Below are 25,892 nucleotides of genomic sequence, written 5' to 3' on the forward strand. Positions count from 1 at the left end.
AGCAAATGCATTCATGTGACTGCAAAAATATACACAGAGACAATGCATTTTCCCTCCCATCCTTATCTCCAATTCCCACTGGCCTCTTAAAGCAATCCTTTATTATGTAATCCCAAAGTTCCTTTTTTTTGAAACAAAACTTTATTACAGTTTTACTTATTTATTTTGCATTCACGTGGAGGAGGGGGTGCATGTGCCGTGACTCATGTGGAGGTCAGAGGACAACTTGTAGGAGTCATTTCCCTCCTTCCACCATGTGGATTCTGGGAACTGAGCTCAGGTCCTTCAGGCTGGCTGTTGCCTCCTGAGCCATCACACCAGCCCCAGGGTTTCTTTATGCTTATTTAAACGTATAAAAGCAAAGGCTGTCATTTCCCATTTGCACACAGATACACCTCTCTTCTGTCTTTGTTTTTCCTCCAAGAGGACTTCTCCATAGTTAGACAGACCATTCACTGCTCCAGGCCACTCCATTGTCACAAGTCCCATGGTTTATTTAGCCAGACTCATGGCAAGCATTTGGGTCATACCCAGTACTTGCATCTACAAACAATGTAGTATCAATTATCCCAGGCATAGTTTGTACACATGCAAATATTTAAGTAGGAACTAAAGGAAAACCAACAGGAATTGCCCAAGCAGAGGGTGCAGTAGATGGGGTGGAACCCTCATTCAGTAACACCCTGAGGCCAAGTAGCAAAAGGTGACAAAGATGATTCCTAAGAGTGATTCCTCACATAGCTCAGAGACCATCATGTCTCCAGGAGCTAGGGCAAGGCTCCAGATTTACCTTTGCCACTGGATAACTTAGGTTGTCTCGCTGGGCCCCATAGTCTCCATCTGTGAAGTGAGAGGAGAGGCTTGGGGAAATGGAGATCTCAAAGGGCCTGTCTAGCTCTGACCAGTCCACCTCCCTCCACGACAGCCAGACTAGACTCTTGATTGTACCTGGCTCAACCCAGCTATAGAATCTTTGTCCAAGCTGTCTCCAGCCTCACCCAGATACCTCTGAAACATAGTCCCCTTGTCCCTTGGCTCCACTCCTGATACTTGAGCTCAAGTGCAATCAGAACACAGCAATATAAATCTCCAGGTGAGACAGAGGCCCCTCTACAGTATCCTTGATGGTTAGATTACCCTACACTTGGCCCATGCCAAGTCTTTCATCAAGTCCTTCCTTCATGCCATTTCACCTTGTCCAGTCACTCAAACTGTGCACAGGGCTCCTGAGTGCCAGTGCTCTTACTTCCTAAAAAAACGGCTTTGAGGCAGCGTTTCTCCGTAGCTCAAGTTCTACCCCCAAAAGTTGCTAGTTTGTAGTTAACAACTAGTAACATTGTAAACATCTTAGAGCCTCTAATCCTACACTAAGAAGTTCAGAAGCCATCACCTCTGCCACCTTTATAAACTGGGGAGAAAAAGGCCCCTTGTGTCACCAGGTTCATCACTTACTTGTTCAATAAGTTGTCAGATGTTCTGGAGGATTTTTATAGTTGTTCTTTTCTTTCTTTTTTTGATACAGAGTCTTGTTATATAGCTCAGACTGGTCTGGTATTCACTATGAAGCCAGGCTTTGATTCACAATTCTCTTGTCTTAGCCCCTACCCTTTATCCCAATTGCCAGAATTACAGGTGCTTTTCACAATGCCTGGGTTTCATTGGATGATTATTTTTCCTCTCTTTTAAAATTTTATTGTATTGCGTAAAGAAGGCTATCTTCATATATTCATCAGATACCTACTGAGTACCAGACCCAGAGCTGGACACTAGAAGTCCAGTACACAGAAGTCTCAGTTTGAAGAAAAATGAGTGAATTTCCCAAAGCCTCGGGAAGATCCCAGACAACTCTAAACAGACAACATAAAAAGATAAACTGCTGGTGTGTCAGTGAGGAGAAGGAAACCACCAGGGTGCTGTGGCATTCATAACCAAAATACCGGGGAGACATCTCTGAGGGACAGAGAGCAGGCCACCACTGGATGCTGAGCAGGGCTTCTGTGGGAAGCATCATCCCTATTAAAATTTCCCATCCTCACCAAAGTCTTAGCAGGAAACCATATGTGATAGCCTCTGTTTTGTTATTCTATGAAGCAAAGAAAAACTGAAAACCATGGACTCCTGAAGGGACTGTAGGTCTTGAACACAGATTTTCTGGCATCAGAGTATCAGAGCCCAAACCTGACTTCTGCTGCTGCTGGTTTGATTAAGTCAGTTATGGTCTATATGGAGGCTTCCATTTAGCTGGGCCCAAAGGAGGGATCCTATCTTTGCCAGGCACATCCAAGCACCTGTGATGGTGGTGATACAGACCGCTAAGAACTGACAAGAGGGTGGCTAGGGCCGGACTCACTCTGCTGACTCCACTTAAGGTTCTGTGTGTTCAACTGGTTTCTAGGTCTGGAGTTGTAGGGGACAAACAGGCAGGGATGGAGCCTCCTAATTCAGACCTTCCAGCCGCCTGTCAGTCTAAACATGGGCTGCTGACTTGGAATCCAGCCTTGAAAACTCCCTTAGCCCCTAACACTTCCCCTCTGCTTTTAGCTTTAGGCAACAGCTGGTACCCCAACCTCCCAAGCATCGCTGAGACCAAAACAGTCCCTGGACACGAAAGGGAAGCCAGGCTGCAGGGCAGCAGATGGCTGCTCCACCCAGCCCAGGGCAGCTGTCTCCTCTCTCTTCCCTGTCACTCTGAAGCAGGGTGGTCTTTCCACCTCACTACCTCCCCCTCCCCCTTCTTCATGCCCTTGAGCTTTTCAAAGCCACATATGAATTCATTTCTAGCACTTACTATGTAATTCTAAGGCAATGAGTGAAATTCTCTGACTGTTTCCTCATCTATAAAATGGGTGGATGAATATATAAACCACATACATTGTGAGACTAAAACGATTAGTAATTCCACATTGCTTAATGTAATGACAAAGAAAAAGTTCCAGTGTTTGATAAACAATGTCCTAGGACATCTGACCCAAGTCAAGGTGAGTGGTGGCATGGGAGTACCCAGGCCCTGAGGGACCCCACCTCCTTCCATAGACCATGCTCATGTCTCTCGGGTCTCTCCGGTCCCAGGTTCCTGCTTTGTGATCCGTGCTCCACTTTGGCTGCCGACTCTTCTTGCTAAGTCCTGAGCTAGCCGCATAACTCCTCAGCTGACATTCTGCGGTGGGTGTCCAATTGCCACCTTCTGACCTTTCAGGGTCCTATCCATCAGTAATCACTAGTTCTATCTTTCTGCACCCCCACCCTCATCCGGACGTCCTAGAAAGTGTGGACTCCAGTGGTGGTGGGGGTAGGAGTTTGCACTTGCTCTTTCCTGGGGGTGTGGGGGAGGCGGATAGTTCCCTCTCATCCCTGCTCTCTGCCTTCCCTAACCGGGCTAGTGGCCAGATGGACGCGGTTCCTGAAAGAAGGAAGAGTGAGCAGAGACCGCAACTCAGAACTGCAGTTTCTCGCCTGAAAAAAAAAGACAATGAAAACAAGAGACCTCTCAAGATCAAAGGAGGGGATGAAACAATAAGTGAACACGGGGGAACTAAGAAGTGGCTTCTGAATGGAGTGCTGAGGGTTACGGAAGGTACCCAAACAGCTGCTCCCACTCCTGCCCCCCCCACCCCAGTAGACCCTGGCCTTTCATCCTTGTGAGGCATTGCAAGACCCAAATCACCGGTACCGCAGAAGATCAATGGAAAAGGAGAAGATAGGGCGGGGACAATCAAAGAGAAATAGCGTCCAGGGGGAGGCCAGAGGCAGAAAGCATGTGGTTGGGCCCCATGCCTCCAAGGAAGCCATGCAAGGGTGACCCGGGATGCTCTCCCCGCCCCGGCCCCCTCCCTTCCCAGGGGGCGGCCCACATCCAGGCCGGAGACCGGGTGGGGCGGCGCCGGCAAGGATGAATAATTGAGGTAGAGGGGAGGAGGAAGAGGAGCGGCGGAGGAAGAGCGGGAGGCGGGAGCCGCCCGCGCAGGGTCCTCCCCACTCCGCACCCCACCCGCTCCGCCGCCCGGAAGTCGCTCCCCGCCTCCTGCTCCGCCAACATGGCCGCGAAGTCGGATGGAGCGGCGGCCGCGGCCGGCCCGGGGCCCGAGGGGCCGGCGGGAGCAGCCCGGGGCGGGGCAGGAGGGCGCGGGGAGGTGACGGCGGAGATCGCGGGCCCGGGACCGGCGTCGGCGGGAGGCCCGGGGCCGCGCTACGAGCTGCGGGATTGCTGCTGGGTGCTGTGCGCGCTGCTCGTGTTCTTCTCCGACGGCGCCACCGACCTGTGGCTGGCGGCCTCCTATTACCTGCAGGGTCAGAGCACCTACTTCGGCCTCACCTTGCTCTTCGTGCTGCTGCCCTCCCTGGTTGTGCAGTTGCTCAGCTTCCGCTGGTTCGTCTATGACTACTCGGAGCCCGCGGGGACCCCAGGACCCGCCGTCAGCACCAAGGACAGCGACATCGGCGGAGCCGCCATCAGCACCAAGGACAGTGCTGTCGCCTTCAGGACCAAAGAAAGCAGCCCGGAGCTGGTCCCCCGGCCAGCGCCGTCCTCGGCCAGCGCCTACCGTCGTCGCTGCTGCCGCCTCTGCGTCTGGCTACTGCAGACCCTCGTTCACCTCCTGCAGCTCGGCCAGGTCTGGAGGTAGGAAAAGAGCAGGTGAAGGAAGCTTGAGTCCTGGGAGTGGGTTGCCGCCCCAGATCTGCTCTGGCCTTTCTAGCCCACCCTGCTTCTGTCCTGACCCTCACCCTCACCAACTCCATTGCAGCTCTGATTTCTTCTCAGTCAGCTCCTCACCTCTGCCAAACTCTGTTGGACCCCAGATCCATAGCTTTGATCTGGCTAATGGGGCAAGAAGGGGCCAGAGATCTGTAGTGACATGTGAGCAAGGAGAAGTTGGGGAGCATGGGGACAAGTGTTATGCTTGGAACAGGGACACAGGGATCCTTTCAGTCTTGACCCTTCCTCCATGTCCAGGTACTAAGCCTAGACTTGGGGAAACATTCAGAAGTCTTTCACAGCTCTCAGAGACACTCAGTTCAGAATTGCAGCTCACCCCCAACATCCTAGGAGAGGCAGAATGTGAGGCAGCTAAATGACTATCCCGTCTAAACTTCCTGGTTTTGTTGAGAAAGGGCGTGGTGAATCCAGACCATCACTCTGGCTCCTATTTCCTAAGGAGCTCCACAGAGCCCTACTCTCAACCCCCAACCCCCAACAAAAGGGGCCAAGGAGATTTGAAATCTTGACCCTGACGTTAGATAGCTACTGTCTGCCCCTTAGTCCTCAGACCGGAAAACAACACTGGGGCTTCATTCAAACTGTTCATTTCCAGGCTTCTTCCTTTGCCAACAAGTAGGGTGCCTGCTGGGTTGTGTTAATTGGAGAGAGGGGAAATTCTAAACCACAGCTCCTCTTGAATCAGAATCACTCCAGTTCCTTGGACTGTGCCTGCAGTGACAAAATGAATTTGCTTACTACGTGAACTTAGAGCACACATCCTCCTCCTCCCCCAGTTCTGTTTCCTCACCTGTGAAGTGAGAGGGAATCTCTACACTTCCTGTCACACAGACTTACTCTCTAAACTTCCTGTCACACTGACTTACTGTCTACACTTCCCATCAATGATTTACTCTCCACACTTCCTGACTGTTTACCCTTCCCATCACTGACTTACTGTCTACACTTCCTTTTTCACTGGCTTACTCTCCACACTTCCTGACATACACTCTACCCTTCCCATCACTGACTTACTGTCTACACTTCCTGTCACACTCACTTACTCTCTACCCTTCCCATCACTGACTTACTGTCTACACTTCCTGTCACACACTCTCTACCCTTCCCATCACTGATTTATTGTTACAGTTTTTTAACCTGTTGGGATAACTAGACAAGAGGAAGTCTGTGTGAGAATTCTGCAGATTAGGATGTATTTGGGGGACAAAGGGGATTATCATAACAGATGTGTGGAGAGTATGGGGGAAGACCCTCTACAGATATAGAGGATAGTTATTTACTCTGTTACTTTTTAGTGTATTCTGCCTAACTCAGAAGCTACAGTTGGACAGAGCGTTGGAAACTGGACCCCTAGTGTTTGACCCAGCTGCTCACTGGCCATGCGTCACCCTTGCAATGTTGTTGATCCTCTCTCTGCCTTGGTTTCCCTATCTTCATCTGCCAAGATGATGTGCATATTCTACTTTGCTCCCCCTGGAGTCAGGGGAGGGGAAACACTATCCATGCTCTTATTATTATTAGCCTGACACACAAAAATATTCATGTCTACATCCAGGAACTAATCTGCATTCATCATTCTGTGCCCAAGTGGACAGATGGTGGGTTATTTTTAGGTTCTGAAATGGTAACTTCCTATTCTGGGTACCCAAAGCTTCATCCCCCTTTCCCTTCAGCCTAAAGTGGGCCAGCTGCCCCACGATGCATAGGCTACCCTCGTTCTCCCCATTCAGAACCCACTTACACAAAGCTAATAGGACTCTTCTTTCTTGAACAGAGCTTACCTCAAATATGGGGGAAATGACCATAGATGGGCATCCTGGGGGAGTGGCTGGAAGTGGCTGAGAGTCCACTGAACTCCACGGTTCTGAAGATGGAAGAACTCTCTCCACGATTTCCCTTGTTCTACACTGGGAAAGTGAGAGTTCGAATGGGATGATTGGACGGGTAACAATCAAATGAGCATGGGGGAACCATGGTGTGGTATTTTTAAAACTCAGAATCTCTCTGGGGGAAAGAAAGAAAGAAATTGGTTGTAGTAGTATCAGGCCTGTAAAAATTTTAGACAGGGTTTGCATGGTCCTAGTTTGTGAATTCTTCCTCTTGATTGCATTTCTTTTAAATATTCACTTAGGTACTCAAACCCTAATTTACAATGCCATTGCAATTATTTTATTAAGCACTCACTTTCTGCCAAGCCCACTGGTTGCCTCCGTTCTCTCCTCTGTCTTTTCTAATGATTCTGTCATGTGGTTAGTATTATAATTTTCACTTGGCGGATGAGGGAACGGAGGCTGAGAGAAGGGGGCACCCTTGCCCAAGGTCACACAGTGAGCAACTGGGAGCTTTGGCATTCAAGAGTCTGCGTCTTTAAAAACCAAGTTCCACCTTGCAATTCTGCCACCAAAGTGTTCCCCCAAAGCCTGAAGAATTATGAGTCTGAGATTGTGAGATTGTACGATGACAGAACCTCTGACTTCTGTTGCATAGAGATAAGAATGTGAAAAGGGGAGGAGGCATTTGAACTGTGGGTAACGATGAGGAAACTTTGTACTGTGGGAAGATGCTGAATCTGGGGAGGGTGTGCTTTCAGAGGATTTACATTTTCATCTTGGTTTGAAAGTGACCTTGGGCCAGGTTCTTTCCACTTCTGAGCCTCAGTTTCCCTGTGTGTGAAATGACATGATTAGATGTGGTGCTCCTAAGATGTGGTATCTTTCTCATGACCCATAACGATTCGGTACAGTGCCAATGACCACCTCCTGACCAGAACAGTTTAATGTCACCAAGGTCAATTTGGGGTCCTCCCCCCAAAAAAACCTTCTATGGCTAGGTTACAATTCTGTCTCCTCTGCCTCCTAATACACCCGCCCTTTGGAGAGGTTCTGAAATGAGTTGGTCACCTGCCGGGTACTTTGTTCCCTGCATAGAATAGAAATCACTTAAAGGAAGGAGTGAGGCTAGGGTCTTCAGAGAGCTGGAAAGCAATTACTGACAGCTTGACTGTTCACTAAATTCAGACTCTGCAGTCAATTAGGAGAGATCTCATAGAAATGGCTACTGGGGACGAGAAGAGCTCACCAGGCCACATTAACCAGGCTACAGTTCTGACTCTGAGTCTGTTGTCACTGAATTCTCTGGACCCTCGTCCCACAAGCTTTGGGCTCTTAAACTGCCAAAGGCCTGGATAAACAGGAACATTCAGAGAAGGTGAGAGAAGCCATCCAGAAATTAAGAGGTGGTGGCATAGCATGTTACCGCATGAGCTGCCCCAGCAGACGTTCTGAGTGGTCGACCAGGAGAGAGCTCAGTGGGTAAGGGTGCTTGCTACCAAGCCCGCCTGGTGACCTGAGTTCACTCTCCAAGACCCCCAAGCTAGAAAGAGAAACTGACCCCAACAAGCTGGTCTCTGACCTCTACACCTGTGCAGTGGCACAGGAGCGTGCACGCTATCAGCCAAAGGAAACACTGGACAAGGTCCTTCCACACAGATGTCATTAGTTAAACATAAAAGGAGGGAGCTCACAGACACTGTACACCTGCCACCTTGCAGCAAGGACTGTATGGCATGTTCCAGGCATTGCATTAAAACCTTCCCTCGGTGCTTATGGGTACAATGGTTCCTCCGACAAGGAAGCAAAACCCAGAGAAGTCAGGGAACCTGACTGAGGTCACAGGAGTGAGTGCAGGAAAGGAGGATGCCTGCCTCTTTGTTTAGTTCCCAAATCCAGCTCCATCCCCATCAGGAATCACTTGGTGTGATGTCTGGGGCAGTGAAGAGAGGGTAGGTAGGGGGGAGGGGGAGGGGAGGGGGGGGATCATGGGGAAATGCCTTGAGGCGGTAACAGACTGAGTCCCTGGGAGGTGAGCAAACAGACCCTTCGGTGGGGCATGAATCTGCCCATGGGTTGGTCATCATGCTGTCCCTATCCACCTCCCAGCCCCAGCCCTCTGAGCTGTTAAGCCATTGAGGGCTGTTAAGCCAATTAAAGTCCCAGCTCTGCCTCCTCTGACCCTGTGGGCAGCAAAGCAGTAAGCCATGAATCCCACTCTCCCTAATCTTGAACTCATGGGTCCCAGCTTTACCCAGATAAGCATGGCTTCCTAAGCCAATTAGTGTGAGGAGACCTGGCATAGGATTGCCTCCGGCTGTCAAAGTCTGAGCACTTGAGGTGGGGAGGAGGGCAGGTGGCAGTGAGCTTCTGGGTCTCTCTAACAGCTCACTGAGGCCAGCTGTTCCATCTCTGCCTGTGTGTGCCATGGAGTCCTACACTGGGAGAGCTTCTGCAGTGAGTCAGTGCTGCTGTAAAATCAGGTCCTGGTTTCCCCTCTGGGAAGCTGGATCATCGGTGTAACTCGAAGAGCAGGAACCCTGGATTCAGGGTCTCCACTCAAAACCTGCACGCACTACCTTGTCAAGTCACGTGCTTCCCTCCCTTCTAAAGTAGAGACTATAGCCGAATCTCTCTGCTTCTTTCGTTGTTTGCGTTTAAGGAGGTGACATGTACCAAGGATAAGCTTAGCAAGGGCTGGTTCCATCATTTAAGTATTCAAAACCTGGTGGCAGAGCCGGTAAGACATCTTAGTAGGGTCCTCCCAATGCCATGAAGGCTGACAACCTGAGTTCAATCCCAGGGATTCACATGAAGGAGACGACCCCTGAGGCCCACATGTGAGCTGTGGCACACACATGCCACTCCTATGCTATACAAGTGCACACAAAATAGATTAATTTAAATATGATTTTAAAAACCGGGTAGCACCAATTAACAACATTGTTGTTCTGTGAGTGGTAGCCAGTGACGCGGGGAGGGGGCTGGGAACCACAGTGACATGGCACTCAAGGATTTAATCTGCAGTCACTCATTCAGCAGGTATTTATGGAGCACCTGCTGTGTACCTGGAACTGTTATAAGTGCCGAGGATAAAGAAGTGATTATGGTGGCAGTGTGAACTATAGTGGGTCACATGGTAGTCATGTTATTACTGGAAAGGACGAACGAGGGGCTGGGAAGATGGCTCAGCAGGGGAAAGCCCTTGCTGCACAGTCGAGTTCTGGGGGTGTGGAGACAGGAGGATGGTTGAGACTTGTTAGCTAATAGGCTCACCCCACAGTCAGTGAAAGACCATGCCTCAAGGGAATTAGGTGGAAAAGGAAATAACAAGATACTCTTCTATGGCCTCCGTGTGCACACAGGCACGCACCACGCACACAAAGCTGAAACGGGACAAGGAACTAGTGAGTGGCAGGGCAGATGATCTGGGAAGGGAAGCCTGATTAAAGAGGCGGCCTGTGGGTGGGTGGCTGGACTAGTCAGGGAGAGGTATAGGAGGGTCTCAGGAGGGGTAAGGGCATTGTAGGCAAAGGGAAACAGACCAGCTTGAAGTGCCAAGAGGCAGCATTACTGAAGGGATTGTAAAGTGAGGCTAGTCATGTAGGACCTTTAGATCCCAAAAGGGGAGCCAAGAGAGTCTGACCAGAGAAGGTATGGACTCCTTTTTGCAATGTCCACTCTGGCTGTTGAATGAAGAATGGACTGCAGAGAGGTCTGGGGACCCAGGAGTCTTCATAAGATCCAGGGGAGCAAAAGTGGGGCTGGACCAGAGCTGTGCAGCAGGGGTCGGATTCCACATCAGGCTGTGTTCACAGGATCTCTGTCTTTTTCCAGCCCTTCCTTGGTTTCCTCATTCATGTGGGTCATGCCACAACCCATTCTCGGAGCCAGAAATATCCTTGCATGTGTGACTTTGGGAAAAAGTCATAACTTACCTGTGTCTTGGTAATAATAATACCATCATTTGGCTTGGGGTGTAACTAGCCCTTGCTGTTTTCATAATTATTTGTAACAGTGGCTGTCTTTCCAAACTGTGTCACGGTCCTTTCACCGCATTTCAACCCTGGTACCCATCTTCCTTGTGTTGGTTATGAGTCTAGCATTTTGAATCATCACACCCACATCTGAAGCATGTTTGCAGTTGTTTGGACTTGGCTGCAGCCCCTTCACAAATGTTCCTCCCTGTGCTGAATTGGCAGGGTTGCTCCAATGTGGCCTCCCCCCCCACCTCCAGGGAGAGCTGACCAGTGTGCTCCACATTCCACACTCCACCCCTTCCTTCCCTCCCGCCATCAGGGCAGCAACAGTCCACCAGAGCCTCTCCTAACAGACACAGAGGCGGCAGTTAGGCCCTGCCCTCTGTTTGATCTGTAAAGACCACACAGGCGAGAAGCCCTGGGGAGCCAGGGGAGGGAGGCCGGCAAGGAAATGGCTTTGAACCCAGCAGCTGGGGCAAAGGTCCCTGGGGAAAGGAGGAGGCAGTTTGAGATCTACTCTGGCCTCTCCATCCTCCACCCTGCCTTTGTGAAAGTGTCTAAATTCTTGCCCTTGGAAATGCTATCAGCTTCCTCCACCGTGTCCTTCCCACATCACCTGCCACATCCCACTCCACCCCACCCCACCCTGCCCACAGCCAGAGGCAGGTGGGGATCCTGGATCTGATATTCAGGAGCCCTCCCCCCCCCCAGTGTCCTGGCTCACCTCTCCCCCACCCTGCATCAGAGCTGGCTTCACCCTCTGTCTCCTCCCTGATGCCCAGGGGCTGCTTTCTCCATCAGATCCTTTCTCTAACCCCACCAGGGAGCTTCTACACACCCTTGTACTGGCTGGTTTATGTCAACCTGACACAAACTAGGGGCATCAGAGAGGAGGGAGCCTCAAATGAGAACAGTCCTCCATACGATCCAGCTGTAAGACATTTTCTTAATAATGATCAATGGGGGAGAGCCCAGCTCATGGTGGTGCCATCCCTGGGCTGGTGGCCCTGGGTTATAAGAACGCAGGCTGAGCAAGCCATGGGAAGGAAGCCAGTAAGCAGCACTCCTCTATGGCCTCTGCATCAGCTCCTGCCTCCAGGTTCCTGTCTGCCTGATTCCTGTCCTGACTTCTTTGGAGATGAGCAGGAATGTGGAAGAATAAGCCAAAGAAACCCTTTCTTCCCCAACTTGCTTTTTGGTCATGATGTCTCATTACAGAAAGAGTCATCCTAAGACACCCTTCAAGGCCACACTCCATGTTGTTTCTCTCTCAAAGCTTTCCCCAAGCAAACTGAGCACCAACCCCAGCCCCTCATCATCTTCCACTTCTTCAAAAGCCAAAGTCATCTTTACCACCTAACGTGGAACCGCTTGCAGCTTTGCTTACAGAAGAGCTATGCACTCCAGCCTCACCCAAAGTTGTTTCCTTGGGAAGAAGTACTATTAAGGGAGATTTCCACTTGCTGATTAGAATTTGTTCATGTTTTGAGACAGGGTCTCCCATGTCCCAGGCTGCCCTCGATGGCCACTAAGTGGCTCCAGGTGACCTCAAACTTCTAATCTTTACAAGACCTAGGTTTGTAGGGCATCTACCACCATGCCCTGATTTATGTGCTGCTGGGGATCAAACCCAGGACTTAGTCCATACGAGACAAGCACTCCATGAGCTACATCTCCAGGGGATCAAACCCAGGACTTAGTCCATACGAGGCAAGCACTCCATGAGCTACACCTCCAAACCACTATTAGATATTTCTTGTGTTGTTTGAAGATTTTACTTCTGGTTTTTAGTTCACTAGGACATAAATCTATACATTCATGTCTGTTGTAAAAATCAGCTATTTTGATGGGTGTGGTGCTACCTGCCTCTGTAATTCCAACACCTTGGAGACAGGTAGATCTCCAAAAGATCAAGACCAGGTTGGTTTAGACAGACAGTCAGCTAAGATTACACAGTGAGACTCTGTCTCAAAAAATAAAGAATATTACTAAAACTTAGAGTTATTGTTTATTAAGTCTCAGATTATGTCATTGCATCTGTGACAGGATGAGGCCCAAGGGCCTACAGGAACAAAGTCCTATCCTTCTATAGTTTTCAATGAACCACTTGACATCTCTGAACCTTGGTTTTCTTCTCATCTGTGACCAAGGGATAATGTGTGAATGACCGCTGTGCAGGCATAATGACAAAATACACAGAACATGTTTTATACATTATTAAGCATCATTCAGTGCACTATACTGTTCAGTGTTAACTAGCGTTATTGACCCATTTTTACAGATGTGAAATTGACTTACAGAGAGGACTAGCCTCCAAGGTGGTAACAAAGCCAGGACTAAAAACCATATGGCCAAGCCTCCCAACCCCCATATGTGGGTTATAAGTCATAGCTTCTTCTGCTAGCTAAGCGAATGCTTTTTAAAAAAAGATTTTAAAAAATTATATGTACACATGTGGGTGTGAATGTGTGCACATGAGTGCAGTTGCCCTCTGAAGCCAGTAGAGGTCACTTGACCCTGGCTTACGTTATAGGCACTTGTGAGCTGCCTGATAAGGGTGTTGGAAACTGAACTCAGGTCCTCTGCAAGAGCAGCAAGTGCTTTTAACTGCTGAGTCATCTTTCCAGCATTTTACACACACACACACACACACACACACACACACACACTTAAATCTTTTGTGTGTGTGAGTGTGTTTGTGCCTTCATATGTGAGGGCAAGAGTGGATATGTTACGGGCATGTGTAGAGGTCAAAGGACAATCTTGGGTGGTTACACCTTGAGACAGGGTTCCTAGTTGCTTTGCAATTGTATATTCCAGGCTAGCCTACCCACCACTTTCTGGGGATTCTCCTGTTTCTGTTTCCCATCTCACCATAGGAGTGCTGGGATTACAGGTTATAGGCACACACACTACTGCACCCCCTCACCCCCCCACACACTTTACAAGGGTTCTGGGGATTCAAATGCTAGTCTCCACACTTGCACAACAAATGCTTTACCCACTGACAATCCACCCCCCCCAGCCTAGTTAAGTGTGTTCTTATAGACTGATCAATTGAGTATTATTTTGGGAATAGGAAGAAAAGAATCAGAAAAGCATCTAAAATGTTTTATTTTAATGTAAAATAAAGTACCTGCTGCTAACATTCTGGGCTCTTTCTCCACTCTCCCCTGGGCTCATCACTCATTCCTGACAGCCCATCTGGCTGGTTTTCCCACAGATCACAAGCCAGGGGAGGCCTGGCCTTGTCCTTGTTACCTTTTCTGGCCTTGCACTGAGCCAGTTCCCGGATGAGGAGCCTGCTAGCGCAGGCTTTGGCTTCGTGGCTGTGGTATCAGAGCTAAGGCAGTGTAAAAGCCTGCAGCTTGGGCACAGCAGCGAGGTTTGCTGGGACTCCAGTCTCAGCCTTCTGCTGCCAGCGGGCTGAGGGTAGGACTTAACATAGCAACCCTGAGTCTGGGTCCCCAGAGGAAAAAGGCATAACTGACTTAGGAGCCGTGAAGAGGGTGCTTAGTGATGTTGATGTGAACTGAACAGAACCTCAAGTCATTTCCTCCTCTGCTGAGCTCACATGGGCACTTGAGAACTTTGGCCCGAGTTTTCCCAGGGCTCAGGAAAGAAAACAAAGGAGCAGAGCACCCTGGGTCCTTGTAGCTGTGTGATCCTGGGCAGAACTGCTTCACCAGCCAGAGTTTGTCTATAAAATGGAAGACATGATGGTTCAGCCTCAGGGTTCTTCCAGAGATGTCAGCGCTTGTCACAGGGCGCAGCTTCTGAAAACACTGCTTGGTGCTGCTCTGTGGCCTGAGTTGCAGCCCATCCTATAGCTTAGTAAAGTAACAAAAGGGGAGGGGTTGGCTGGGTGGTGGTAGTGCACGCCTTTTGTGGGAGGCAGAGGCAGGGGGATCTCTGTGAGTTGGAGGCCAGCTTGGTCTACAGAGGGAGAGCCAGGAAAAACTCCAAAACTACACAGGGAAAACTTGTGTTGAAAAAACAAAAAAAGTGGGGGGAGAGGCTGGAGAGGAACACTGGGGGGGTCCTAAATCTCAATAACCCTCACTGCTGAGCCCCACCAAGGAAGGACCCTTGTTCTGTGACCCCAAGTATACACACAGACAACCCAAAGCTAAACAGTGGTGGGGTCTTTTTGGGTAAAAGCAAGACTTCAGAGCTCCTGCAAGGGCACGAATGCCCACCAGCAGAGGGTGTGGAGGAGGTGGCTAGCTGGCAGAGATGCTGTAATCAGGGACTTTATTTCAGTTTAAAGGGCAAACTAGATGACTGTAAAGCCCATTATGGTTTAAATTCACAGCCCTGACTTGGGGTCTTACAATACCAAGTCCCACGCTGCTGGACTGCCATGCTGCAAACTGCAAATGGGTGACATTTGGGGAGACCCAGCTTGGGATGTGTCCGTTCTCCATAAAGTTATCTCACTTTCTATTGTTTTCATTTTAATTCACCTGGTTTTTGTTTGTTTGTTTTTGTTTTGTTTACAGTGCTGGGATCAAATCCAGCACCTCACACAGGCTAGGCAATGCTCTACCCCTGAGCTATATCCCAATGTCACCTTCTTTTGAATGTAGCGGATTTTTTAGTTTTTCATATGCAAAATTTGAAATATATGCAAAAACAGAGTGACTAGGCTGATGAACCTCACATTGCATGTCATTGACTCCTGCCCACCTGGTTTTGTAGAGGTCAGTGCTGTCTGCTGACTCTGTGGCGTCATCAGGGTTCTGTGTCTTCATTGTCTAATGTGCCAGTCACCAGCCACCAACAGCTATTGAGCCCTTGGATCGGAAGCAGAGGGATGAGTGAAACACATTTTTAAGTGAATTAAATTCCCCCAAATTCTTATTGCATGTGCACCAGTGTTTTGCCTGTAGGTATGTATGTGTACTGTGTGCAGGTGTACATGCACATGTGCATGTGTGTATGTAGGTCAGAGGACATTCTCCAGGGTCATTTCTCCTTTTGTTTGAGACAGGAGTCTCTCACTGGTCTGGAACTTCATCAAGAAGGCTAGACTAGCTGGCCAATGAACTTCCAGGGATCCACCTGTCTCGGACTCCCAGTTTGCCATCACTGGGATTACAGGTGTGTAGTGCCATGCCTGAATTTTTAAATATTCATTTTATGTATGAAAGTGTTTTGCCTGTAAGTATGCTTATGCACCATGTGTGTGCCTGGTGCCGGCAGAGGTCAGAAGAGGGCATTGGATCCCCTGGAACTGGAGCTACAGATGGTTATAAGCTGCCACGTGGGTGCTGGGGACCAAAGCCAGGTCCTCTGAGAGAGCAGCCAGCACTCTTAACACTAAGCTTGCAAAGCATACAAACCCATGAAGGCGTTCTTTTAAAAATCATGATATTTCTTTAATTCGTTGCCACAATTTCCAACCTGGGACTTTCCTTTTTGCATTGATATCCTAATTTCTAGCTGAGCTTGAAAAATGTATAAGGAAAAACATTCAATTCCATACTCTGTCACTGAAGTCCGTTTTCACCCAGGGCATGGAAAGTTAGAGCTGAGGCATGGCTGCCTCTTTAGATGGAGCTTCTGAAATCTCTGTCAGACCATAAAACAACCAGACACAATTCTTCCTCTCTGTATTATCTTCAAATGTCACCAGGAGATTGGAATTAAGGTCCTCCCCACTGTTTCCTGACATCTTTCCTCCACCCAGGGACCGAGGGGAAGAGAAAGAGCAAACAAAGAACCTTCAGAGCCCAGGGTGCTGACTTAGTCTCTCCTGCACATCACCAACCCATAAGAAAGGTGGCAAAGTTGAGGTCCAGAGAAGGCAGGGATGTGAGAGTCCAGACCTGATCCCAAATACGTTGCTCCAGAGCAACTGTCCATCTTTCTACTAAGCAAGAATATGGACCCTGGCTGGGAGCAGACCAGAGAGGGAAAAATGGGAGAAAGACACAGGTATTTAGCTAGGGCCTAAAATCAGTGGCCTGAAGTGTTTGGCCTGAGGCCAGCAAAGAAGAGGGGATGTGACTCTGTAGGGGACTCTGAGGGAGGAGGGAGACAGCCTGGCTCCCCGCACCACATGCGATGGGAGCCAAACGTGTAAAATCACATTCTTTACTGACATTTAGGATTCTTTTGGCTGCCAACCCCAGGAAGGGCCCATTTTCACACCCTTGCAGGAGTGCTCAGAGTTGAGGGTAAAGCAATGCAAAGAGGCGCCCTTCCCAGGCTGCAGTGCGGAAGCCACAGGTGGGGACTGCATTCCTGGGCTGGTGAAGTGAAGGACACCACCCTGTCCTGGGACACAGCTCCATTGCTTTCCAGCCGTTGGACTTGGGTCCAGTCTCCCCTCCAGAGGTCTGGTAACAGTCTCCTGTTTTTGAAAAAGGTCATCCCATCCTTTTCTCTCACCCAGCGAGCAACCTACCACCCACTCTTGTCCCCTTGTAGTGAGGTCCCCACAGCTAAGCATCACCTCGAAAACCACTGCCCCATTTAAAGCCTTCCTGGGTCGTGTGTTGAAGACCAAATCAAACACAGTGGCGCCTCATCTCTGACTTTCTCCCTCTCACTAACCTCAGGACCTTTGCTCAAGTCGTTTCCTCTACCAGACTCTCCCTCCCCTTCCCTTTTCACCTGCTTAGCTAATGTGCCTGCTTCAGACTGATCAGCAATGGAGACTTCCAGAAAATCTTGCCTGACTGCCAAACCTCCTGCAGTCCCGCTGGTTTCCTCTGTGATGAGATGCCCTTGTTTGGGACACGACTGGAGCCTATGGAATGTGTTTTTGTCCTGTTTGCATGATGATTTAATCAATGTCCAGACTTCCATTATTAAAAAGAGTCCCTATCATGTGGGTTGGATCTCCTCTTGTCCATCCCTGTGTCTGTCATAGTTCTTGGCACATAGTAGGCACTCAGAAGTATTTGGGAAATAAGTGTCAAGTGGGGCTGAGAAGATAGTTTAATAACAGGGAACATGCTTAGCATGTACAGGACCCTGGGATCAATTCCCAGCCGCCCCCTCTCTCTCTCTCTCACACACACACAACATCAACTAAGCTTTTTCTTTGGTGACATTCAGTTTTCCTCATCAGAAGACGGACTCCCTATCCACAGATGCCACAGGTTTGCAGTGAAGATTTTAGCAAGGTATGAAACGGAATGTATTGAATGAATGGCAGTTACTTTTTCAGGGATAGAGACACCCCCCCTCCAAAGAGAAACTCACCTAGCCAGTCTTCTGTGGCTTTCTGTTCTCAGGGACAGCTTTCAGAGGGACAGTCAAGCCTGGAAGCTGTCTCAGCCTTGCCAGAAACTACCAACCCTCCTTCAGTTGTAATTGTGACTTTTTGTTTGTTTAGTGACAATCTCGATATGACACACAGTCTAATTAGAAGGCAGTATGTAGCACAGGCTGGCCTCAGACTCAGAAATCCTTCTGCTTTGGCTTCCTTGTTTTGTATGTTGAGATAGAATCTCACTACACAACCTGGGCTGACCTCAGACTAGCAATCCTCCTGCTTCAGCTTCCCAGGAATTACAGGAGAGTACCGTCATGCCTGACTAGAAAATACCAGGCCCCGTTCTGACGAGACCTCTAGGTAGACAACTCTGAGATGCCTTGCTTAAGTGTCTTATGCCGTATGACAACTTTCTGGTTTCCCAACTTCACTGGAGGTTGTTGCTTAATGTGAATTGATATCACTATCGATAAACCCTGCACATTGTCCTCTGTCAGCCTACAAAGAGGTGAAGGGTTTGGGGAGGTCCTGCTGTCTCCCGAGTCCCACCTCAGCCTGCAGGTGTCACAGGGTGGAGTCCATCTTGGAGACAGAGGTCTTTAGTGGACTGCTTCCTGGATGGAACAGGCAGAGCGGGGGAGCCTCTGGAAGCTGCTGTGGTTTTGGCCCAGAGCCCTGAGGGGGAGTGGGGAGGGGCGAGAACACACTCGGAAACTCGGAGACCGACAGATGGAAGAGCTGAGGATGTGAGAGACACAGACAGACAGAAAGGAACCCAGAGTCAGGAAGAAGAGAAGCAAGCAGGGGAGGATGGCTGGAAAACGGGCAGTCATGCTTAGCTACAAGCTGAGCAGCAGGCCAGCAGATGGACCAGTCCATGAAGGACGGGAGCCCCAGGCAGGCAGACCTGCAAAGAGACAAGCAAAGCTTGTGTCCACGGGGCAGACAGGCTGGCCCCAGGGCCTAGGGCACACAGTCAGATGAACAAAGTCTCTGAACAACAGAACGATGTGTAGTTCACAGGATAAACAGGTGGGCTGGCCCCGGTCCCTGCAAGAGACTCACAGATAGACTGACAATGGTAAGCACTGGATAGAGAAGACTGCCATTCAAGGGACAGGCAATGACCTGGGGTCTGAGGCCAGGCTTGCCTGTCTGAATGGAGACTAAAACCAATGACAGGAACACCACCTCATGCCAGACACTTGGGGTGACCCAGCAACAAGAGAGAGATGGAGAAAGCCGTGGGCTGAGCCCAAAGCCTCTCAGGGACACCGGCCCCCCACACTCCCCTCTCCTTCCATCCATTAAAGCAAATTCCTTGGACTCTGGAAGATGCTGGGTCACAGGGTGACCTGGTTGGGGAAGAAGAGTGAGTTCTGTCCATTTATTGGCTCTGCTGCCTGTTCAAGGAGGCCATAGGGTCCCCAGGGAGCTGTGGGTCTGGAGCAGGTGGATTCGAACACCGTTAGCTTCTCTACTTCTCTGGCCAGGCATTTCCGCTCCCAGCCCCACCTGCCCATGCTTACTGGTTCTTCAGATTCCTCTTCCAGAGCGTGTCTCACTTCCTGTCTTAGCAGGAGACAGTGAGTTGGAAGCTGGGAAGATGGCTCAGAAGGCAAAGGCACTAACCCCCAGGCCAGACCCCTTGATTTGGGTCTCATGGGAAATGGAGCGAGCTGACTCCCGCAGGATGTCCTCTGACCTCTGCACATGGCACACTCATCCCTATACACATGTAGGAATACACACACACACACACAATGTATTCAATAATTTTTATTTGTTTTAGAGACAGGAAGTCAGAAATAATACAACAGGGTTCATGTCTGCAATCCTAACTCTTGGGAGGACAAAGCAGGAGAAATCTTGTGAGTTCGAGGTCATCCTGGAATATTTAGCACTTTCCAGGCCAGCCAGACTCTATCTCAAAAAGCTAGATGAAGACTGGGAACCAGATGTTTTTTTTAATAGCTGTCTCCATACCCCTGTAAACCGGGGACACACCCTGGGCTTCAGGACACTGACGTCTGAGAATCATAGAGGAAAGTAGCCTAGCCGGGCTAGAGGGGCGCCAGGGAAGACTTCCTGGAAGGAGAACAACACAGTGGATGGGAGTGGGGTTCTGGCAAGTGTTCTGACATTGTACAGACTGAGACAGAGAAGCCCAGGGCCTGCTAAGACCAGAAAGGACACACACACAAGACTCATTTGCCAGTTCATTCAGCATTTATCCCTGCCTGCTACCTGCGCGAGCCTCATGGAGCGCCAGTGACCGAATAGAAAGAAGATGTCTGGGGGCTGGGGGCGGGGCTGAGTTGGCAGAGCGTTTGCAGTGTGTCCAACGCCTGGGCTCGGTCCCAGAGCTTCATAAACAGGATGCGCTGTCTCACACCTGTAGCCCCAGCACTCAGGAGATGACGGCTGGAGGATCAGAAGTAAGACAGGCGTGTGAGGGACTAGAATGATCCTTGGAAGTGAGACGCGCCGATGTGGGATGAGTGGCCTCCTCAAAGAACGTGTCAGGGAATCTGGTGAGAGGCAGTCGGAGAAGGGTCTGGGGAAGGGTGTTCCAGGCTGAGCACACTGCAGTAAGGAAGTCCTCACGCAGAGCGAGTCAGGCAGGGAACTTCCGGTGCAGCTGGGGTGTGGAGAACAAGCAGGCAGGGGTTGAGATACAGTGAGAGAGACAGGCAGGCCAGATGGTTGGGAGCCGGCGAACTGAGGGGAGAAGCTTGGGTTTTGTTGCACGTGTGCTAGGCCTATGTGAGGTTTCCAGGAAGTGGGTGACCTGATCCGACAGGCTTTAAGAATTCCCCGCTGGTTGCTATGTGCGGAATGAACTGTAGGGGGCAGGAGTGGCTACACAGAGGCTCATAGAAAAGGCTGCCAAGACGTGGTTGTTCTGGCAAGAGATGGTGGGAGGTGCCAGTACAAGGTGGTGGCACCCACCAGAGAGACGGATGGGGCAGGGACTGGAGAGGTGGATGGGAGTGGCGCTGGGTGCATTTTGGGGAAAAGCAAGTCTGGATTCCTTATCTTGAGATGAGGTGTCCTTTGTGGGTGTTACTGGTCTCATCCGTGGTGACAGCTGCTCCTCTCAGCTTCCTTTCAAACAGAGAAGGCAGCAGAGTGTGGTGGGATTTCTGGAGGAGGATCCAAATTGTTTAGTGGCCAGAAGAAGCCAGAGACCTCCACCTAATATAAGCTCGGCTTCTCCCCACCACCACCATGTGCTCAGCCCTCTACAGTGCAGAAAGTACTCTATCACTTGATGCTTACAACAAGGAAAAAAATAAGATTCAGGGAAGCAGAAACTATCCAAGGCCATAAAGCAGGGTCCAGGCCTGGGACACAAACCCGCACATCCAGTATGCCTCCATCTTGCCCTTGGGATTTTTTTTCTGGTGACTGCAGTACAGGTAGGATGGCAGGCTCTAACTGTTTCAGAGAAGGGGAAACTGAGGCCAGGGAAATGAGGTTGCATGTCCTGGACAGTGTTGTTTTAAGACCTCTGTGGCTCAACATCCATCAAGCATATTAAAGCACAGTCACATCAAACATCAAATGTAAATTATATATAACCAGATAAAAACCAAATTGCAAATGACTAGCTGATATCATATTCTGTTTTGCAGACATTTAATTAAACATTTATTAATTTTGATTCTGCAGTTTTTCCCTGGGTTTTGAAGCCAAATTTCCCCACAAGCATCAAACATTCTCCTAAGCCCATGAACATCTCCCAAGCCTCTGGTAGCGAGTAGTTAGTCTGGCTGAACAGAACGCTACTGCTTTGGTACTGTTGCCAAAAGGACCAGAGTGTGGCTGGGCTCAAAAACGCCAGGCCTTTTGTCCCTAGAGTGCAGGGTGGTTTCTATGCTACCCTCTGACCCCCAAGCACCAAGGACAGGTGGCAGAAGCCTCGCCATCCGAGTCCTGGACAATGTGAGCCCTTTGTCTGCGGTTAGCGGGAAGCCAGCAGATGAAAGAGGAGGAGTGGGCGGGGGAGTGGCAGGAGGTCTGCCAGGTGGTGACGGATGCTGGCAGGGCTGGCACCTCCCTCATCCTAACCTGGGCGGAAACAGATGGTCTTCTAGCCTCAGAGAAACTTCCAGGGTATTGCTCTTCCCCAGCTCCCCAGGCCCCTTCACATTGGACCAGCTGGCCTCTCCTTCCTGTTGGAAGTCAGAGCCACAGGAATGAGGAAGGGAGTGGGCTGCGGGGCAGGCCTGGAATGAAGGTCTGTGTTCCGGGGCCCTCAGAAGCACTGGGGCCACCTGCCCTCAACCCTGTAGCCCTCACCTCTGGCTGCTTCCTGGTCTGCTCTCTTCCCCTCTGGTGCACATTCCCTTAGCCCAGCCCTGTCACTACAGCCTGGACCAGCCCCAGCCTCTCCTTGGCTTCCCTCCAAGCCAGCCCTCGGAGTAGGCTTTCGAGGCTCAGAGCTGATCCTATCGCCTCCAATTCTGGGATTCAGATTAAAGATTAAACCTATACTCTCCAGTCCAGATTCCTTTTTCAGGATGGAACCCAGGGTCTTGTGCATACTAAGCATGTACTCCACGGCTGAGCAATGCCCCTAGCCCTGAAGCCTAGAATTGGATGCAGGATTTGATGAACTTTCACAATGTGATAAATTATGAAAATTCTGTGCCCTTCTCATTGGAAGCCTCCAGTCTAGGCCCAGCCCAGCAAACCCCAGCCTATTCCCCTGAAAGGGTGTGGGCTCCCATTTCCTCTGCACTTGGCATCTGTATTTTCTCCTGAATGCCCTACTCTTGCCATCCTCGTGTGTGTGTGTGTGTGTGTGTGTGTGTGTAAGATTTACTTGTTTGTATTTTTTAAAAAACACTTACTATTTTATTTTATGTACAACAGTGTTTTGTCTGCAGGAGGGCACCAGATTCCTCCTACAGGAGGAGTGGAAGTTATAGACAGGTGTGTGCTGCCATGTGGGTATTGGGAATTGAACCCAGGTCTTCTGGAAGAGCAGCCCGTGACCTTTTTTTTAATTTTTAAATTTAAATTACAAACAAGGTTGCTTCACATGTCAATCCCAGGTCCCTCTCCCTTTCCCTCCTCCCATGCCCTCCTACCAACCCCCCCCCAATAGTCCCTCTTTTCCCCAGGGAGGGTGAGGCCCTCCATGGGGGTGTCTATAGTCTGTCATTTCATCCAAGGCAGGGCCTAGACCCTCCCCCAAGAGTCCAAGGTGAGAGTGCATCTCTCATTGTGGGATGGTCACCCAAAGTCCATTTGTTTTTTGTTGTTGTTGTTGTTTTGTTTTGTTTTTTGTTTTTCAAGACAGGGTTTCTCTGTATTGTTTTGGAGGCTGCCCTAGAACTCGCTCTGTAGACTGGCCTGGCCTCAAACTCACAGAGATCCGCCTGCCTCTGCCTCCCGAGTGCTGGGATTAAAGGCGTGCGCCACCAACGCCCAGCCCCAAAGTCCATTTGTATGCCAGGGATAAATATTGATCTACTACCCAAGGCCCCATAGATTGCCTAGGCCTCCTCACTGACACCCACATTTAGGGGCTCTTGATCAGTTCAATGCTGGATTCCCAGCCATCAGTCTAGCAGCCGATGTTCTTAACCACTGAGCCACCTATCCAGCCCCCCATACTTACTTGTATTTTATGTGTATGGGAATTTTGTCTGTATGGTTGTCTGTGTACCCTGTAAGTGCTGTGTCCACAGAAGAGATCATTTGATCCCCTGGAACTGGGTTACAGACGGTTGTGAGTCACTATATGTGTGCTGGAAATTGAACCTGGGTCCTCTGGAAGAGCAAACCAGTGCTCATAGCCAATGAGCCATCTCTCCAGCTTTCCCCCACCACTGGTGATTTTTATTGTATTTTACCGTTTGATTGGTTGATTGCCTTGTTTTTTGTTTGTTTTGTTTTGTTTTTTTGTTTTGTTGTTTTTTACGAGACAGGGTTTCTCTGTATTGTTTCGGAGGCTATCGGTCCAGCCCGGCCTCGAACTCACAGAGATCCGCCTGCCTCTGCCTCCCGAGTGCTGGGATTAAAGACGTGCGCCACCACCGCCCGGCTTTTGTTTTTATTTTTGAGACAAGTCTCTTTCTGTAGCCCAAGCTGGACTTGAACTTGTGGCCCCCCTGCCTCAGCCTCCCAAGTGTTGGGATTAGAGACAATACCACCATTCCTGGTGCCAACATTTGCTTGAAAACAGACATTAAAACCAGGCATTGTGATTCCTATAGGAAGAGAGGAAAGAGGCAGAGGAATTGGAAATTCAAGACCAGCTCGAGTTTGAGGTCAGCCTGGGGTACCTGAGAACCTATCTCAAAAACAAAACAAACAAAACCTGGCATGGTGGCACATACCTGTAACACCAGCACTTGGAGGGTTGGGGCAAGAGGATTTGGAAGTCATCCTTAGCTACTTAATTCTAGACAAGCCTGGGCTACATGAGATACCGTCAGGAAAGGAAGAGAAAGAGAGGATGGGGGGATATTTCTTGTAGGAAATCTTCCTGACTGCCCCACTTCCCCGCCAAAGTTTCCCATCTGCCTCTCATGGCAGGGTGAGATGTATAGGGGCCCAAAACCCTGTACAGAGCTAGGTTGAAGCACACCTGCTGTATGACTGAATGGTGCTGCCTGCAGGAATCCTGTGTGAGAGTGGGGGAGGGAGCAGGAGACTCAGAAAGCTGGGCGATGCAGGGAGATGACTTGCAGAAGAAACACAGTCCAGCCCTGGGGTTGCCAAGCAGCCAAAGGAACAGCCCCCCTTCCCTCCCAGCTACCAGGTGTCATATTGGGGATATGCCAGTAGCATTAATTGAGACCAAGAGGACCCCAACTTGGATGTTCTTGGCCACATTTGGGGAGAGAGTCCATGACATAGAACACTAGCCCAGAGTCATCAAGCCCACCCCTCTCATTATCATACCGAGACCCTTCCACAAGCTGTCAGCACACTGTGTATATAGTTGGTTCCCTGGTTCCAGTGTCCTAGAGATACCAGCACTATCCCATACCTGGTGTCTCAGTTTGACGTTCAGGCAATAGTGTTGGACACTCTCCACCCATTTTCTGGGAAGCCACTTCTAGAGAACCCCTCTGAGATTTGGACAAACAGCTAACCTGTCATAATCAAAGGTTTTCAGGGTCTGGGGAAAGTCAGGTTCTGTGGTCACAGGAGAGGAGTGTGGGGTGGGAATTAGGCTTAATTCCTCATACCATGTGAGTCCTTCGCCTTAGCATCCATCCTCTCTGCTACTCTGCTCAGGTAGGAATGAGCACATACTCAACAGAGGAAAATAGAAGTAGAATCAGGAATTGAACTCATTCCTTCCAAGGTTACCAGAGCCATTGAAGTCAACAGACTTGCAACTATGCATTCATTCATTTGTGAACACAGGGTTTGAGCACCTACTATGTGGTAAGAGCTGAGTGTGCTGCATTTAGCAGGTGACATAGTCACTGGCATGGAGAGGTATGTGCCTAGCCGTGAAGTTCAACCCACTGTAGGTGGCAAGGGCTGGAGCTGTTGGCTAGCTGTGTGATCTTGAGCAAGTATATGGTCACTGGCTCCCAGTTCCTTCCTCCAAACTGGAGATGAGGACAGGACTAGGCTAAAAGCTAATGGATGCACTCAGTGCTCTGCAACCACGTCCTGGAGAGGCAAGCCCATTTGACAGCCTGAGAGTAGGTCCTGGAGGCAGGGGACTCTCCCTGGAGCGCAGGCTGGGGAGCAGGGAGGAGCCTGGATCTGAGCACCCCCTCGCCCGCAGGTACCTGCGCGCGCTGTATCTGGGGCTGCAGAGCCGCTGGCGCGGAGAACGGCTGCGGCGCCACTTCTACTGGAGGATGCTGTTTGAGAGCGCGGATGTGAGCATGCTGCGTCTGCTGGAGACCTTCCTGCGCAGCGCTCCGCAGCTGGTGCTGCAGCTCAGCCTACTGGTCCACCGCGGCCTGGAGCCAGACCTGCTGACGGGTGAGCTCCGTGCTGGTGGCCCCTGGGGATTCCCTGCGTCCCGCCACAAAGGCAGACCTGCCTGCACAGGGTTTAGGGACCCACATGCCCTCACCACCCTCTAGGCCTCTCTAGACCTCCACTCCCCTCCGACTTGTCTCTTCCGCTCTGACACCACCCCTCAGACGTCCTGG

General features: G+C 50.1%; 1 protein-coding gene across 1 annotated transcript in view; it reads left to right on the top strand.

The window, feature by feature from the left end:
- Positions 1–3,709: 3,709 nt before the first annotated feature.
- Positions 3,710–25,892, top strand: part of Xkr7 (XK related 7) — a 29,425-nt gene continuing 7,242 nt past the window's right edge. The window contains exons 1-2 of the mRNA XM_005086066.3: positions 3,710–4,618; positions 25,517–25,719. Of these exons, the coding sequence (XP_005086123.1) occupies positions 4,035–4,618; positions 25,517–25,719 (787 nt within the window). The 5' untranslated portion in view covers positions 3,710–4,034. The remainder of the gene's footprint in view (positions 4,619–25,516; positions 25,720–25,892) is intronic.

The sequence above is a fragment of the Mesocricetus auratus genome, unplaced genomic scaffold (assembly GCF_017639785.1).
Source record: "Mesocricetus auratus isolate SY011 unplaced genomic scaffold, BCM_Maur_2.0 Super-Scaffold_100004, whole genome shotgun sequence".
Taxonomy (NCBI): domain Eukaryota; kingdom Metazoa; phylum Chordata; class Mammalia; order Rodentia; family Cricetidae; genus Mesocricetus; species Mesocricetus auratus.